At 39.6% G+C, this 18,118-nt stretch overlaps 1 protein-coding gene across 2 annotated transcripts in view; it reads right to left on the bottom strand.

The window, feature by feature from the left end:
* The window catches only part of STAC (SH3 and cysteine rich domain), a 71,115-nt gene extending 53,557 nt beyond the window's left edge, over positions 1 to 17,558 (bottom strand). For both annotated transcript variants that reach the window (XM_010582382.1, XM_010582390.1), the window contains exon 1: positions 17,451 to 17,558. In XM_010582382.1, coding sequence (XP_010580684.1) covers positions 17,451 to 17,558 — 108 coding nt within the window. The remainder of the gene's footprint in view (positions 1 to 17,450) is intronic.
* Positions 17,559 to 18,118: the final 560 nt, after the last annotated feature.

Here is an 18,118-nt window from a genome sequence, read left to right as displayed (position 1 = left end):
CAATAATATAATAGTGATTTATTGGGTACCTCCAACTACTCTGGTTGGCTCTTGCTGCTCTGATTGTCATCCTCAGATTCTCGTCCCCACCCTACACTGGTTTTGAAACCACTCACTGATCCTCAAACCTATTTAGGATATCAACCTTTTCAGGCAGGGCTCTTTCTGTGATTTTGTTTTGCACGTAGCGCCCTAACTACAATGAAATGCTCTGATTGGCATGCCAGAGCATAACAGCAAAAATCCCTGAAAGAGCCTCAGGGTTTGAGAGCATGAAATCTGAAGGGATGCTCAGTTGTCACTGCTCCTACAAATGTCACTGTGAATCACACGTTCTCAGCCCTCTCCTGATGTACTACATCCTTGGTGGCTGTGTGTTTGCATCTCTAATTGGCAGACCTCTAAATTATCAAGAGGTACAGTCTGCACATGTAGCCAAACAGTGTGTTTGCTCAGCAGACCTGTTCATTCTGTACGAGACTCTGGTTTGGTTTAAACCAAGCTGAAAAATTCATCTAGTTCTCAAACAATTGCTCCTGCAGTTGGTTGGAAATTATCCTACAGTTTGGGGTATGTCTTCTTCTAATATTTCAGAGAACCAGGATTAGCAAATATGCAAGACAAACAGGAAATAAAGTGCTGAACATTTTAAGGCCTGAAAATATGAAAAAGCCTCCCTTGTGCTCCAAATTCCTCTATATATCTTCAAAATTCAGCATAAGGTGTGACAGGACAAAGTAATGCAGTCCAGGGAGTGACAGATTTGAGGAAACAGAAATAATTTATTAACTATAACAATTGCCATCAAACCTCAGGGAAATCCTTTTTTGTCTCTGTTATGTTCATATCTGTCTTAAGGCATAAAAAAGAGTAAACACTGCATTAGAAATTCTGCAATTGCGACTTACCCTGAGCTTGTATTACCTTCCCTGCCAAATATATTTTCATATTAACCTCAAAAGACTCACAGTCGTTTAAAGAGTTTAAAACATCTTGTAAAAAGGAGGAAACGTATGCAAAATAAATATAACGATACTTCTATGCATGTCAAATCCAGAAAATTTTAAGGCTTTTTAATAAAAAACTAAGTAAAATCCCCCCCCCATTTATTCATTTAGCCCAAACTCTCATATGTTATATCTAACAGCATTTTTGCTGTTGTGTTTTTGAACAGCCCTATGTTCGTGTATCCTTTCCTTTCTTTTAATCAAGCTATATTAGAAAAAGTAATCTAGAAAGAAAAGAGTGCATATTACATTTCTCTTCCTGAGAGATCTAATCTCTATTAGTATTTCTTCAAACTTTCTAACAGGTTTGATTAAAGTTTAGTTTGGGGAAAATGCTTGCAATATCACTGAACCATGGTTTGTGTTCAGCATGCTTCTAGCAGAGAGGAAAACCAGTGAAACTTTCTCAAATTTGCAGCATTTCAAGCTAACAACTCACCAGAATTTTCAGAGAAGTTTTACTGTATCTTTCCAAAGTTTATCATCCGATTCATGAAGATCAGATTAACAGTCCCAAAGTATGATTTGCTGGGTTCATTGTGTTGAGCTCAATGATTGTCAATTCTTCCTCCTTTGTGAACATGTTCATAAATCAAAACACATTACAAATCAAACTAAGCAACACTTCAGCCATGACCAAAGCCTGTTGCTTGTTTTATATCGGGGTTGGAAAATGTTTTGTCCCTTTGATCTCCTCTCCTGCCTCACCTAGCAAAAGAAGAGCTGCTCCTCTCACAAGCAGAGGGAAAGACTAGAAATCCCATATTTATATCCAGGATTATATTCTCCCTGCTGCTAAACAGCTGTTCCAACATGGGTGGCACCAGCTGCAGGAAATCTTTTATAATTCAGGTTATGAAAGGTGGCTGGTGGAATAACTAGCTGCAAACCTCTGTGTGGCTCCTCTCTCTCTCTCATGGTCTGGCAATTGAATTGTCTCTGGTCTTTCCTCCTGAAACCAACAGGAAAGCTAACAAAGAAAGCAAGAGATTGTTAGGAACAGACCTACCTTTTTTTTTTTTAACCCCCCCGTACTTGCAGTTTCAAGACATGTACGTGTTTACAACATCTTGTTTCGTACTTTGGGTTTCACCTCAGGCATCTGGTTGCTAAGCAGCTGGTCATCTCCATACTTTGTCCCCATTAGGATGAGGCATACGTGTGGTTATCTTTTGTCTCTTGACGTAGAAGGAATTTGGATTGTTCTTTCTGAAGTCCCTTCTGGGAATCCCACATTTTGCTGCCCTGTTTGGATATCTCTTTTCCATTTCAGCTTCTAAATGGAACAGTGATTTCCCTTTGGTAACTCCCGATTTAGTCATTTACTAATCTTTGCTGCGGTGGAAGTGGCACAATGAAATTTGAAGATTAAAAGGCTGGATTTCAGAGTAATGTAAATCCAGGCAGCCCTGCTGAGGTGAAGGAAGCTACACTGCTATCTACCTGCTGAGATTCTTCAATAATAATAATAATAATAGGGCCTGAGTTTTGCTTCTTTTCCTGCTCATGAATAATCTGCAGTGAATGTGATTGCGAATGTAAAATTAATCATCCTTGACTGTATCTCATGTCTGTCCACCTATGAAGTGTGCATCATTATTTTCCACTATTGATCTTATGAGAAATTAAAGCTCAATATGACCCCTTTGGACCTTTAAAAAAACCAAACCAGTATTCTGCTAAAAAGTGTTGGTCTACCTATAGCAATAGTTTCCACTAATTTATTTTACTCATTTGTTTTTCCTCTTTATTTATTTTTTTTTAGCAGAGCTGTTTTATAATGCTTTAGATGGTAATATGTCTCTTGAAGCAAATATGGAAATACATCTGGCAGGGAGGCTGATACTAACTGAGGGCAAATTAACATCAGCACCAGATCCCACATACTGTATAATCACATTTGTACCATCTTAAAACAAAAAGGAAGACTTAGATCTGCTGGGAGTTGTTATAGTTAATATTCTGTCAGTGTTTCCAGTCCTACTTCTGGGGTTCCAAACTTATGCTGTTAAAATTGCTTCGCAATGAAAATGCTTAAGTCCTCAGCTCTACAACAAAGTTATTGTCACTGGGCCAAATCCTAAGGTCTTTGCTTACTGCTAACTCCCGCTGACTTCAGCGAGCATGTTTCCCGAGTAAAGGCTTGGGGTTTGGCTGGGTTGTTAGTTTTTTTGTTTTGAAATGAAACTTTTTTTTTACTGTTTTACACTGTACATTAAAACCAAATGTTTTCTGCATGCAGCATGAAAAAACACCTGGCCAAATTTGGCATCCTATTATCTGGCTGACTTTATTCGACCCTTCTCAATGCCCTCCTCTTTTTTTAAACCATCTCTGTCAATCTTTGCTCCTCCACAACCCAATATAGATAGATCCAGGGGAACACCTATGCTTCTTGCTTCTTTTGTCTTTCTTAGACAGCTGTTTCAAATTCATACTTTGTGTGAATTAATTCTGCCCAAACTTCTCGCTTAGCTACTGTGCTTTAACTCTGAGATGATGATACCTCATTTTCTGAACAAAGAAAGAACCAGAAACACAGTGCCAGAATTTGGGCGCTATATGGCTATAAGCCCCCAGTCGTAGATATTTTGACTTATTTGATCCCACAGGTTTCTGCACTCCCTTCTTTGCTGCCTGTTCACAAACAGAGATTCAGATCCAAATTTTACAACTTGTTTCCATCTTTCCATTTCAAACTCTTCTCAGTGGGAGATGGGGTAGGAACTTATGCCTTACAGAATATTAGCAGTGTTTATTGGTTTACTTTGATTTTTCATTTTCACAGTTCCCTTCCCCTTGTACATATTTTTGCAATCTGGTAGCAAACTTGCTGCCTTCCATCTTCTTTTTATCCCTCCTGAAGACTGACACTGCCCCATCCTGTGAACGCTGCTTCTTGCCAGCCACTCTGGAGGCCAGGGTCTGACACCACAAGTCAAGTCCAACAGGACCCATAAGGTCCTGGTGCAGAGCCACGTTGCTGCCCTGGCACCACTCTGGCCTGAAGCCCTGGATCTGGGGGAAAAGCTGACAGCACAGGTTGAGCAAAGCTAGTTAATTACTCTGCGCTTCTCCATGCTTCACTTGGGTACCCACCGAGTTTCCTTCATCTCATATTTCTAGTTCTAAAGTCCTACAGCAGCTACCAGATACATAACAAATGCTGTGCCAATTAAAATTTTTTCCTACCTCAACAGCATCTTCCTTGTTATTCATTCTCCATCCAGTTATCTTACTGTCCACCATGTCAGAGATCTGTTTATTTCCAAATCCAGTCAGATCTGGCACATTTTTCATTAAAGCACTTCTCAAATTGCAACTTATGGCATGCATTTATCCCTTTCAACACATCTATTCTTGTCATTTTCTAATTTTCAAAAAGTACTTCCAAATCATTTTGGGGAAAATTATGCCTGTAGTACCAGTTTCCAAGGAACCTGTTACTAGTACAGAAAGTTTCCATCTCAGTCTGTCTTTTGTCTTCTTGCTATTACACGTTAGTCATGCCCAGCAAAAACTGCATTCAGTGTACTACATAAAGAACAGGCCCACTCTCCACATGAAGACTCTGTTTAACTTGATGAAGATATTGTCATATATATGACATACAGTTACTTGGCAATTTATGGAGATGTTTGAAGGCCTAAACACTGCTTCAAGAAATTGACAATGTAAATACATATATTTGGAAATGTTAATTGGCAAGAGTTGTTATATATGAGATTTATCATACATCTTTGACTCCTTTTGCCTCAGCCTAATCCATTTCTTTTATATTTTTTCCTAAACCTCCAAGCTGCTGAACATCTTTAGCCAGCTATTGTTTCAAGATCAACCCTGCAAAACAAAAACATTTTATTTTTATCCTCACCAGCTGCACAACTTTCCTCCTCAAATTACCACTATCAAAGTTTCAAGATTAAAATGACTGTCTGAACTGCAAAAATGTGTTTTTATACTGAGATAGCTAGCTTCATGTAAAAAGATAGTTACATACAGAATATCACAAATAGAAAGGTAGAGAATTTAAGACTATAACTCTTTCTGAAGATCTACAATTTTTTTTCTGAATGTTAGAAGAGTTTTTTTGAAGTCTCTCAGAATCCTCTAGAGTTAAACTGTTGCTAATGAAAGCCTGCAGACAGCTAATAATAATAATAAAAAAAAAAAAGAAAAAAAGCTTGTAACACTGTTATGAGGTTGTGCTCACCTACTAAATGAAGCATATCCAAACTTCGTATTTTTGGTGTTGAGAGAGAAAAGACCTGTTGGTATTGACATAAGATACCAACAGGTTTAATAGGAGTTACTTACTTGACAGGAAAGTGAGGGATCTTGAACCAGTAAAACTGCAAAGCCTTGTCTGACAAAAATAATACCAGTGACTTCAACAGGAACAGCATATTGCACAGGGCTGCATGAGGGATTCAGGCAGGCAGGAGAGCAGGGGAATAGAGGAAGGAAGAAGAAAGGAAAGTCAAGTTAGGACAGAGAGAGTTTTAAAGAATATGAATATGAATGCTGTGTAAGAGGGGGAATTTCCATGAAGTGCCTCACTTTGTCTAGTCTAGTTGCAGAGTAGGTACCATTCTTGGTGTCAGCAGAGTAGCACTGACTTATAACGGGAGTCACATATTACAGCAGAAATCAGAGCTACTGACCACTGCTGAACTGAAAAGCAAGTGCAGTGCTAACATCTGAGATTTATATCCATTTTCTCCTGTCAGTTGGTGCTTTTTTTATTTGCAGTAGTGGCTATGAGTACAACTGTACTGGAGGGATGATAACTCATGGAAAGAAGATTTTTTTTTTCTGGAACTCAGAAGCTGGTAGTAAAGACCAAATGACATTATCTTTATTGCTACTTCAGGAATATTGTATTTATTGCAGTGTATGCCTACAGTGCCAGAAAAAATAGGTTACCTTTCTCATCTTGTTTAAAAAAGGTCTGACTTTTTTTGACCAGACTGAGTGGCTACTTCTTATGGCCAACTTCTAGTCACAGCTGAGTGCTCCTCAGAGGCAAATCACGCCATTAAGATTTTTGTTTTAAGGCTTGGCTGTCATTTTTTGAACCTTTGTGAAATGCTTTTCATTTATCTACATTCTAGCAGGATTCAAGTAGGTCTCTTACAGCTGTTTGCATTCATTTTAACTTTGATAATCTCTAAGGAATCATTTGTCCAGAGTATTTCTCTTGGACACCAGACAGGAACTGCTAAAAAAGCCAGTGCTGTCAAAGCGCAGAATCGCAGCTCAGGGAAGTCTGTGGGAGCCTAAGCTGCTGGGGAGGCAGGAGCTCAAAAGCCCTTCACTGGCAGTGCAGTTGAAAAGGGATCTCCTGAGTTGCATTGGTCTTCAGCTACCTACCCAGAAAGGAGGAGACTAAGACAGGGGAGACTAAGAGGAGGGCTTCATTTCTTCTGCATAAGGAATGTTTTCTATTAGTTCATTGCCTGGGTTTTAAATTTATGTATAGTTTCCTACATAGACATATAAAGAAAACATGAGATTACATCAAGAGATCAATAGGCATCCAGGCACAAGGAAGAGACCACGTAATACCAGACAATGTGAAGAAACTAAAACGCAACTTAAGGCATTTCTTTGTGAATAAAGTAAGCACAGCTTGAGTATAGGTGAAAGGGAAAGTGCAAACTGTAGGGTTTGCTTTTTTCCAAGTGTACTTATGGCATGAGTGCCAGCATCCAGACAGTGTTTATAAAAGGTCCCTCCCCCTAACAGAAGAACCACCATCCATTTTCTTAACAGGAATTTTTAGACTTGGCTAAACTTGGAAACCTGGAAGTTTTTCCTATAAAGACAGACCTTGCATTGGCTCATTGTATCAGAGAGCCTGGTCCTGGATTAAAGCATCTGGGTGAGAATAAGAACAGAGAGGAAAGAAAGAGAGAAACACTGAAAGGTAGAGAGCGAGTGGGTGAGCTAGCAAACAAGTTAACTGTTCGCCTGGATCTTTAACAGCCAGGAGGATGAAGTCCATTTGTCATTACGACTAAATACAGAAGATAGATCTAACTGCTGTGAACTTGCCAAAGACTCCCGTGTGCCCATACTTCATGAAACTGATACATGATTCATCTTGTGGCTACAGTTTAATAGCAGCACTTCACATTTTGAAGCCTGGATAGGCTCACATTTCTCTCTCTTTTTGTCATAGGTGCATAACTTTCCATTATAGGGCTGGCTGGAAAACAGCAGTTCCACTTAGCAAAAATTTTCAAAGTTTGAATTATTTTGTTCCACATTGACATAAAAAACAACTGCAGCCTTTCAAAATGTCTTTGAGACACCTGTGGGCAGAAGAGGGGAAAGTCAGACAGACCAACCTGCCAGGGGAACAGACAACTGGCCAGTTTTTGTAGGCAAAGTTCAAGACCTCACCCTGACAAATTCACAGTGGTGTTCACCCTACTTAAATTCAAGCTTTTAACTCAGCTGTAGCCACCTACTATGGTTACTGGAAAAAGATTTCCCCTTAGAGAGGCTAATTTAGAGCACATATGGCAGGCTTTTCCTCTAAATCACCTTTGATAAAACAATTTCAGTCTGTGTTCCATTTATAACATAGGGAGACTGAACTACTAACTTAACCGCCTAAAGTTGGTCTCTAATTACAGGTGAGGCTGTATGATTTAATCTAGGATGCATTTTTCTCCTCTTTTGACTGAAATTTCACCTGCAACCAGGGAAAGCTTCCTGACAAAAGTTTACACATTCAAGAAAAATGAATATTTCCTCAAAACCAGAAGTTTTGACTTAAAAAAAAAGGAAAAAAAACCCCAAACACTCGACAAGCACACATTTCACTGGGCTGTTCTTTACCAGAAATGTCTGGCAAATCATTACAAGTCACCTTATGTTTATTTGTAAATAATTCCTTAATTAGATAATTTGAATTGAAAGAGGATGTGTGACCATAAGTGAGAAATATGCTACATGCACTTGTAAGTAATATAAATAAGTACACTAAGAGGTACAACAAAAATTGTATATGCTGGATCTGTGAGAGGATTGATATTGGTTGATAACTTAACAGTAGGTGCATTTTAAAAATGCATATGGACCTGAATGTCTTAACAACTGGATCCTCAATTTAACTGCACAGAAGTCAGTGGCAGTCTGCCAAGTTTACCATGTTGCATGTTGCCTAGTATATTTAGTTTACTTGTGAGGACAGAGATGCTCAGTCCAAGGCTATTTCTCACCCTGTGTACGCACAAAAGCAAGTGAGGCTGGGTCAAGGTTTTCAGCCTTTCACTTCAATCCCAAGACCTTTTGGTTTTGAGAATTGCTACTACAGCATTTAAACTGGCAGGGAAAATGCCGGCAAATCAGTAATGAATAGTACACCTATATATGTGATGTTTGAGGAGGTGACTTGTATGCGTCATGCCAGAAATTGGACTCTTGGCCAACAAAAGCTGATGCCTCCCTTCACTATGCATGAGCAATTTCTGTAAAAACCAAATGAAGTTAAATATTGGGGTAATGGAGATGCAAGTCTGTCTCTAAGATCATATTCAACAGTATTTGCTATAACAATCTGTCAGGTCAACTTTGCTCTCTCACCTGTGCTGTGCCTCCATAGTGTACATTTCTTTGTCTTACTCTGATGAATAATCTACAAAAAAAAATAATATTCTAAATGCTGATTTTAATAGCTTTGTGAATACCAGTTTATAGTATTTTGCTCTTTTCTCAATTAAACCTAATCATCAGTTACTATAGGTCAGCTGCATTTTGCTTTTCTATTCAGAACACTAGACTGCTAAAATGATCTTTATTAATAAAGCAGTGCACATGTGGCATTTTAATAAAGCCCCAAAACTGTAAGACTTCCATTTGACAGTGCTTAGCAAACTACTCTCATCAGTGAAAAACAGGTCAGCTAAAAAACAATGACCTGCAATGGGAAAACTTCTATGAGTGTCTAGCACATTTTTGTGAGACTACAGGCATGAGACTAATTTTTTTTTAATAAATAAGAAGATATGCAAGCCATTTGTCATATTCAACTGCTGATGTCAAAGACACAAGAAGCCTGCTTTTCAGACATCCATTGTAAACATGTTTTGCAGGGTTCCTGAGTTGAATTCCCTGACAAGGATCATATATTATATCAGTTGGTCTACTGAATCAAGGGAGTTTCCTCAAGCAGAGGCATATGTCGAAAGAAAACAAGGTCAAGTTATTTCAGTCCTTCACACATAGATTTCTCATTTTCACAGCTGGTTCTCTTTGCTAATGAACATGCAAAGTTTGCTTATGGTTCAGCTAGAATATAGACATTCATTTGCCTGGAGAAGGCAGTGCTCATTTAATACTGAATGACCATTTGCCTCTGCAACTGGAAGTTGCACAGGACTGAAGACTGTGCTAAGAATATTCAACTTGTGCTCACATCTGAAAGATTAGTCCTCTACCTGACAAACATGAGCACAAATTTATCAAATATGCAATCTTCTGCCTATCAAGAGTATACAGCAATGGCTCAGGGAGGCAATAGGAGAAATGCTCATCATACAAGGAATTATAGTTTTCTATCAGGTGATTATGATTTACTTCCATTTAAATTAAACAAAGTGTAAGGGAAAAATGAACCTCTAAGCCATGTTTTGGATTTCAAGAGGGTAGCCTTTGACATGCTACATTCCCTTGAAGAAATTCCAAGCCTTCAGCACTCTCAGCTCCCTAGGGATATATTTTAGACCACATCACACTTTGGAGTGTGACACAGAAGGACCAAAGCTAGTGTCCATCTGAAGGTATGAAGGTCTTAGCAGTGGTCTGGAAAGCAGCTCAGCTATGTAAGCAGGTCATCGCATCTGCTAACAAGTGCTGGCTCTCAGCAGGTACTGAGCGCTGATGAACCCAGATGACCATGGGATGTGGAACAGCCTTGGCCTTTGCTAGCCTTGAGGTATTAGGTTAGAGACATGCTTCACTAATAAACAAAACTGATCAGAAACGGTTAGATACTGGGATGTATAAGAGGCATAGAATTTCTTCATTATCTGTTAATACTACCTGGAAGATGAAACGAAAAGAAATAAAAAGATTCTGTGACTGTGTGCCCCTGGCAAATTGCATGAAAATAGTTACCTCAAAAAGGAACTTTAGAATAAGCAAAAAGTCCACAAATAATGCTGGGGAAGGGAACAAGAGAAAGAAAAAGAGAAAATAAACCGGTGTGCAAATAAAACTGGAGCTTTCAAGCAGAGTTCCTTAGGTCTAAGCACATTAATTGTCAAGAAAAGCTGAGTGAGTCCTTGCAAAAGGTATTTAAGGAAATGTCAATGGATTGATTCAGGCTAGGGAAAGAAAAAGAGGAAATGGGCTGCAGTACGGTAAGGATGGGATAAAAGGCTGGTTTAGAACTTCAACAAACACTTAATCTTACTTTCTTCCCAGAACAATGATCCTGGGGCAAAATAATAGGAATAATAGGAATAATAGGAAAAAGGTTGCAGAAATGGATGGTATGACATGAAAAAAGCAGTTCAATGTGTTTGCTGAGGTGAAAGAGAGAAAAGAAACTAGTTAATCTCCATTACAAAATTTTACTTTGGAGGTCTAGGAACAAGTTTTCTTAATAAGCTTTATGAAGCCAGAAATGATACAAAGTAAAATAGAAGTCTGTTCCAAGAAGCAGGAAAAGCGACCCCAGCAAATCCAGATTTGTAGATCTGACTTCAATAGTGCTCGACAAAAATGAAAAAAAAAAAAAAAAAAGGTAGATCCTCCTAGACCAGTTGTCTTGGAGAAAATGAACAATTTTCTAGACAAAGAAAATGTTTTAGGTCAAAGGTAGTTTCTGTCTATTTGGATTTCATTAAAATTATTGAGTGTGCTACCGAAAGGGAATCTATTAGCCAAGATTGAAAAGGGAAGTAGTGAAGACATTTTAAGGAAAGTTCAATGGGAGTTGGTTACTGTTGAAAGGAGAAGGACTAGGTTGAAGGAAGGTCATTGGTGGAGTTCTTCAAAGAACAACACTGGCCTAGTCTTAGGGTCAGTCTTGCTCTCTGTATTTTTATTACTGAATTTGATGCAAAGATTAGGCATGTCATAAGGCCATTTTCCTCTGACATGAGTTTGGAGGCATTGTCAAAACTGAGGCGGCCTGGGGCTTAAGGGATGGAGACATGGAAATGTGATGAAGTTCAGCTGTGGAAATGCAAGCTTGTGCACCTGAGACCTTATCCAAACCACTCTAGATGAGGACAGACAAACATATCCTGTATCCACTGGAAATTACAGAGAAATAGAATGGTGACCTCTGGTTGACCAAGGGGTGACTAGAAGACACAAACATCAGAAGCACAGTTTCTGGGAAAGTTAGTGAGGCATTAGTGATACTGTACAAGACCTGATGTAGAATACCATGCACAAATTCAGTCACCCTTTTCCAAGAAAGATTATTCAAAACTGAAACAGGTTCGTGAATCTGCTACTAGAATGAGATGAAGAATGGAGAGTTTATCTTATGTCAGTCTGGCTTGTTTAGTCTAGAAAATAAAAGGCTGGGACGAGATATGAAAGTCTATACTTACATGATGAAAACCTGTACCAAGAATGCAAAAGAGATGTTTAAGCTAAAACATTATCAATATTACAGTGCCGCACAAGCGGCCAGAAATAAACTTAGACTGGAACTAGAAGGGGGTGAGGGGCAGAGGGCATCCCTTAGCCATTAGAGCATCCAGGTGTTGGGAGAGCCTTTTAAAAGTAGTGGTAAAACCTGAATTCAACAGGATTACATTATGAAAAAGAATACAGCATAAGAGACTGAGACGGTAGGACTGGACTATCTTCCAGCTTTGAAAACTGTTTTGTTTTGTTTCAGTGAAAATTTGAACTTTTTAGTAAATCCATTTTTTTACCACACCAGGTTTCAGTCAAGTCATCTTTAGTTGTTGAAAGGTAATAGACATTTTCTTCGTTTTGGCACTGTTAAACGTGTGGACAGAAGAGAATGAACTGATCACATTTCTATTTTGCCTTAGATATCTCAATGTGCCTAGGAACTGATCTAACATATATATCAAAGCGAAAACAATACCAGAGTGTTTTAGTGAGAAGAAGAGTAAGAAAGAGAGAAAAGTCAAAATAAACGTAAATACAAGAACAAGTCTGCTCAGGAAATTATTGATAGGGTAGAGTATTACTTTTCTGCTATTAATGAAATCTTCCTGCACATAATTTGTTCTAACACTTCATCAAAACACATAAAAATACTTAAGCTCATTTCTTTCCCTTAGTCTTACCTTCACAGTATGTACTCACCATTCTATGCAGAGGCATGGAGGTAAGATTAAGATGGAGAATGGGTCTTTTCTTCCCCTTTCATGCGATTTTTTTAAGCTGTTTGGTATTCATTTGAAGACTACAGCAGTAGTTTACATACTGGATATTTATCACTGGTGTGGGGGGTGAAACACTAACTGTACACCACACTCCCTGCCCTTTTCAAATATTAATTGATGAGTAACCATTTATGGAGCCTCATAAAGTATTAACTCTTTAAGTGCGGAAGATCTCAGCTTACCAGCATAGCACAAATCCTACATGATTTAAATCCCACGCAATCCTATTTAAATCCAAAGAGTTTCAAGCTGTTTATGTCAGTTCAGTATCTAGTATTAACACCTGATTTTGAAACCTCATGTAAACAATATTGCTCTATTGGACTAGCAGAACAGGGGAAAGTAAGTTCAATCTTCTTGACCAATGTGGGGATATACGTAAATGAAGTCTACATCTTGAACTTCAAAGTTTAATGCTTTTCTTGGCTTGCTACTTTTCCTTAACTTCCATTTCATGTCCTACATATCAGGTTAGCTAGTGTTTGAACAATTGTGCTACATCTCCTGAATTGCTATACCTGAATTTGAATATAATGGTCTGCATTTCCCTGAATACTGGCCACTGGATAGTCAGTGTATGGAAGTATCAGACTGAGACAGACTCATTTATTTTGTGAAATACATAGTCCAGATGCCATATTTATTTGGAGGTTTAGCTTTTTTTTTTCTCTTCATTTTTCAGCTATTCAGCTTACCTAACTGATCCAAGTGTAAGCAATTTGTTAGGTCCATGAAACTGGTTCAAAGGAAAATTTGGAAGGTATCACGCCAAAGATGCGTGACTGCAGTACATCACAATTACAGCTGGACTTTATAAAAAGTAGATGGAAATGGGCAAAGCTGTGAAAAAAACCTTTGGTCTTCACAGATATCCACTGATATCTACAAATAAGTAACTTTTGCATGACAGATTGCCTGCAATGGCAGGGGCAGGGACATACCCCTTCCAAGACATATGGCAGAGCCTGGAAGATGTTTAACATACTTGAAATGAAACACTAATAGCTTGAAGATCAGCAGTGCTGACCAGCCCTGCTGGTACTAGCTCAAATATCACAGATGCTCAGCGCACCCCCCCAGACTTAAAAATGGTAAGGGAATTTTCTAAGATATACCCAATTGTCTATGAATACTCCCAGCCATTATTCACAATACAGCAATAATGACTTGACTCACACCTAAAGAAATCAGCAGATGGGCTCTTTCCTCTTCATATAGAAATGTCAGTTAAATCTAAGAAGGATAAAAGTTAACAGACTTACATGCCAACTATACCAAAACATAAAGAAATATTGCCAGGTGTAGCAATCTTTTCTTTAGCCACATATTCCTTCAAATTTTAGGTTTTTTTACTAAATTCCAAGGTATCTTTACATAAGAGACATCAGAAATATGATCTTTGATTGCTGGCACTAGATTTCTGCTTATATTGCTAAGTTAGTGATTGTACGAGTGTGCAGTGTGTCCTTAATTGCCACCACCAGGAGGAAATTTTCCCTTAGGGTTCATTAGCTAATGACTTCCTCCCTTGCTGAGCTGTAAATCTACAAAAGTCTTTGGCAAACTGGTAATTTACCTTCTTGGAAGCCAGATGTGAAGGACCCAAACAGGTGGGAGCCATAACTACAAGCATATGAATGTAATAAAATTAGCAATTACATGTATTTGTATGGTACCCTCATAAAGTTATTCTCCTAGTAAACTTTAAGTATCCACTCATGTCATACTTAGGTGTGAAGTAAATGCTTTCAAGAGCCGATAAATTAATTTAATAAATGAATTATTAGGTTTGCAACATTCTTAACCATTCAAGCTCTAGGGTTTTTAGCACAGTAGCAGTATACATAGTGCTACAGGCTTACTTATAGCATGTTTGCTACCCTTCAGACACCTATTTGAAATTATATTAATGAGACAGTACACTGGAGGTATTATGTGTAAAGCACTTGAGGACACATAATCCAAAAGACACAGTCATGTTATATATACTATGCCATAAGACAAACATGTACTTGGAACACACAAATGGATTTGCACTTAGGGCCCAGGAAATGTGGTGAATTGAAAGTGTATTTCAATTTCCTCATTCTGAGCAGTAGTACTGAAGTCCAGGTGTTAAGGTGCTCATGATGAGGAGGACATGCATGAGTCTAGTCTTTCAGCTTTCAGCATCCGGGTGTGCTCACCTGTAAATATGCTCCTAATCCACAGGAAAAGGTGGTAGGAGGCTTTAGCATTTATTAAAGAGTGAGCTGCTTCCCTGTGACAGGGGTGTGTGACTAACACGAAAGTCATTCTTCCAAATTTCAGTGACTTGGTAGAAGCCTGAATTTCTGCCTCTCAAACTCACGCTAGTCGGGAATTGCAATATCTCCTCCTTGTGTCATCTTCTGAGTACCGGCTGGAGTGTGCTGGATAAAACTCTTTTTCTGGACTTTGGTACTACAAGGCACTATGTGCCACAGTTGTCTACGATTACACAGGACTGGAAGCAAGCTTGCTACATTAGTTCTACATTAGTTTTTCAAAACTGGTTTTCCACGGAAATGTTTTCAAATGCATTTTGAAGGCTGCTATTATCCATGTTGTTTCTGTTCCTATATTTGGAGTCGTAATAGTGTTTTGCCACAGAAACAAGTCATTGTGGGGTAATTAGATACTGCACACACTGTTCTGCAGTAACTGCAGCAGACACGAACTTGTTAACCTGTGCAACAGAGAGTACCTGAAGAAAGCTTAGCTCTCTGTGAACGACAGGATAGCTCCCTCAGCAGGGGACACTGCGGGATAAAAGCTTGCACACAGGCCCTTGGCACGCACTGACTTATGCCTTTCTCAGTCTTTAGCTTCCGAAGTACATCGATTCTCTTAGAAAAAAAAAACCCAAGCACAAACAACATCTTTATGAAATCACTGAGAATTTTTCCATCCTGCTGTTTACTAGCACCAAAAAAAGAAAGCTTATCTCATTACCCCTGTGATCAGAAGCTTCTTTTGACTCCATCTAGTGAAATGGCAATACAGTGTGCTTTCTGATGGTATTTGCTGTTCTAAAATGTATATACACAGATTATATATTTACGAAAACTATCTGTATGCAAGTAACGGCATCAACTGCACAGTCATAGCTTTTGCTTATTCCAGCATATCGCTTCAAATGCTCACAAGACTGGAAAAATGGATGATAATAATATTTGATTATAAACCAGTTTGTAGCCTATTTGTTCTCTGGCCAGATGTGCCTAATTCCTGCTGTCATCCTTGCAAGTGCATGGATGCACAAACAGCAGGAAGAAACCCTACACGCAGCACTTCACTTTCTCTCAGTTTAGGATTCATGCTAGTCAGTTTGTCCTGGGCCCAGTGCTTTGTGACCCAGTGGGAAAGTCCCTCAAGTACCATCATCATGAAGTGCCTGACCATGTCAGCGGCACCTCGAGCTCCATAACCACTTGCCCAGCACTGAGTGAGGACCATAGCGGGGAGCACAGAGCACACCAGGCCCTATGCACAGCCTAGCACACGTGAGGAGCTGGTGCTAGCAGTGCAGTGAAGGCTCCAGTTACTTTTGGGACCTCACTGGGGCGGGGGGGGGCTGAGCTTCCCACTGGCCAAATAACAATTCAGCAGGTCCAGAGAAGTGGTCTCAGGGGGGGATCTAGGTACCGATCAGCCGGATCCTTTTAGAGCCTGGGGTTAAACCAATAACCTGTTTACTTTTCATTTCCCATTAAACAGGAAGATTGCAGCAGTGTCCCAGTAGTGCTGAATGTGTACAGTGAATAGTGTATGCTATTGCTGCTGGGAGAGCTCTTTTCTTTTAAAGAGGCTGTTTTACATAGGGAATACCTTAGCTGTCCTCCTTGGAGTATAGCATCTAATAAAAAAAAAATTAAAAAATCCCAAAGCCCACGTCAGAACTCTACCCACGCAGACAGATAATTTCGACTCACTCTCCAGAAACCTAGCTATAACTGTGGAATAACGTAGCAGTCTTCCCACGTTAGACCCAGGCAGCCACTGCCTTTAAACTTGGGCCAGCACAAACCTTCCCTGTCAAGTAGCTGTTTTGATCATACAAAACACCTTCTAAGGCTCTACCCAGCTGTAAGCTCCTAGTGATGAGGACCTCCCTATTTTCACATGTTTACACAGCACATAGCATCACTATGAAGTTCACAGGAAGATCTGTCAGGTGCTATCATGATATCAATCATAAGTAAGTAATAGAGGATCAGTAAAAGCACATTATCCACATAGGCTGCAAAGAACATTCATTATGTAAGGTTACTACTTTTCTCTGTTTACCTCTCTATCTTCCAAGTAACATACTGGCAGGCAGAAAAACTTTTCATATGCAAGTCAATTAAAAATTCAGAGGTCATGCCATTTGAGCTGGAAGTTGGTTTTCAGTAAGGTGAATTGAACCACATTTAAAAATTAATAAATAAATAAAAGGCTGTGGGAAAAAAAAAATCCTTTCCTGGGTGATGTACACAAGGATTATTGTGCCAAAACTGTCACTTAAATCCTGTTTCAACTGCTGGCTCATTAAACAGTGAAAGTTCACTGATGGGTCTGCCAGAGAAGGTGAGGCAGGTGAAACACCCCAAGCCCCCAGACAAAATTACCTTCTCTGAACCTGTGAGAAAAACCAATCTTTCCAACCATGAACAAAACCCTTTAAGTGATCTGATGCTTGGTGTGAAAATAGCTAACAACATCTATTAGCATCGATCCCCTCCCTGAGCCCCACCACTACCCCAGGCCCTTACTTCAATAAGGAGAAGAAAACATGAGCAAAAATCCCCCAAACCAAACATCTCAAAAGGCAGGTATTTCCCCATTTCAGACTCCTGAGCTGCCCAGGTGACAGGGAGAATTCAGGAGTAGGAGTGTCAGAGCAGGCACCGCAATCAGAGGTAGCTCATAGCACTCTACCACTGATCCTGGCACAGGGCTCCAAATAAAAATCAAAGCAACACACCTCTTTTCAAAACAAAGAAAGAGTATAAAAAAAAATAAAAAATCTCAGTCTCTGAGAACCTACCTTTGATTCCTGGCTGGTAGTTGATGCTGGAGAGGGGGGCTGCTCCACTTCATTCTGTTTCTCCACACCATCCACGCTGACTTCAGTCGTGCTGCTCGGAGGAATCATTTTACCTCTAAAACACTGCTACTATCAGGAAAAAAGCTACAGACCTTTCTTGCTTTTTTTTCATTTAATGTCCTCTTTCTTCTCTGCTCTTCTAGAGCAAATGAACTCCAACCGCTTGGTTTCACTACATTTGCAAGACTAGAATTCTCTGGATTTTCTTTTTTTTCCCTTCTCCTCCTCCTCCCCCTCTTTCTCCTCTCCCTCCTTCCTCCCTCCCCTCCCCTATGTTCTGATGCAAGGGGTGTAAGTTATCGATGGCTCTGTGGGTCAGTTGTGTGCCTGCTCCTGTGTTTTCCCCGATCCGATCCTCCTCCCCTCCGTGTAAAGCCTGGAGGTGTGGAGCAGAGTCGTGACCGTCAGCCCCGCGATCAGAGGGGAGTGAGCTGAAGCAGAAAGCCTGAGCCAAACACACACACACACACACACACACACACGGGGCACTGGAGGGAGGAGTTGTATTTCTAATGCTGTGAATAGCTTTGGAAGAGCATGTGCGATAGTAGTGAAAGAAAGTAACGCATGCATGCACACACACACACATGCACAGGGAGAGGCAGGCA

The sequence above is a fragment of the Haliaeetus leucocephalus genome, unplaced genomic scaffold (assembly GCF_000737465.1).
Source record: "Haliaeetus leucocephalus isolate CR32 unplaced genomic scaffold, Haliaeetus_leucocephalus-4.0 Scaffold83, whole genome shotgun sequence".
NCBI lineage: Eukaryota > Metazoa > Chordata > Aves > Accipitriformes > Accipitridae > Haliaeetus > Haliaeetus leucocephalus.
Note: the sequence above shows the minus strand (reverse complement) of the source record. Positions and strands in the feature narration are given on the sequence as shown.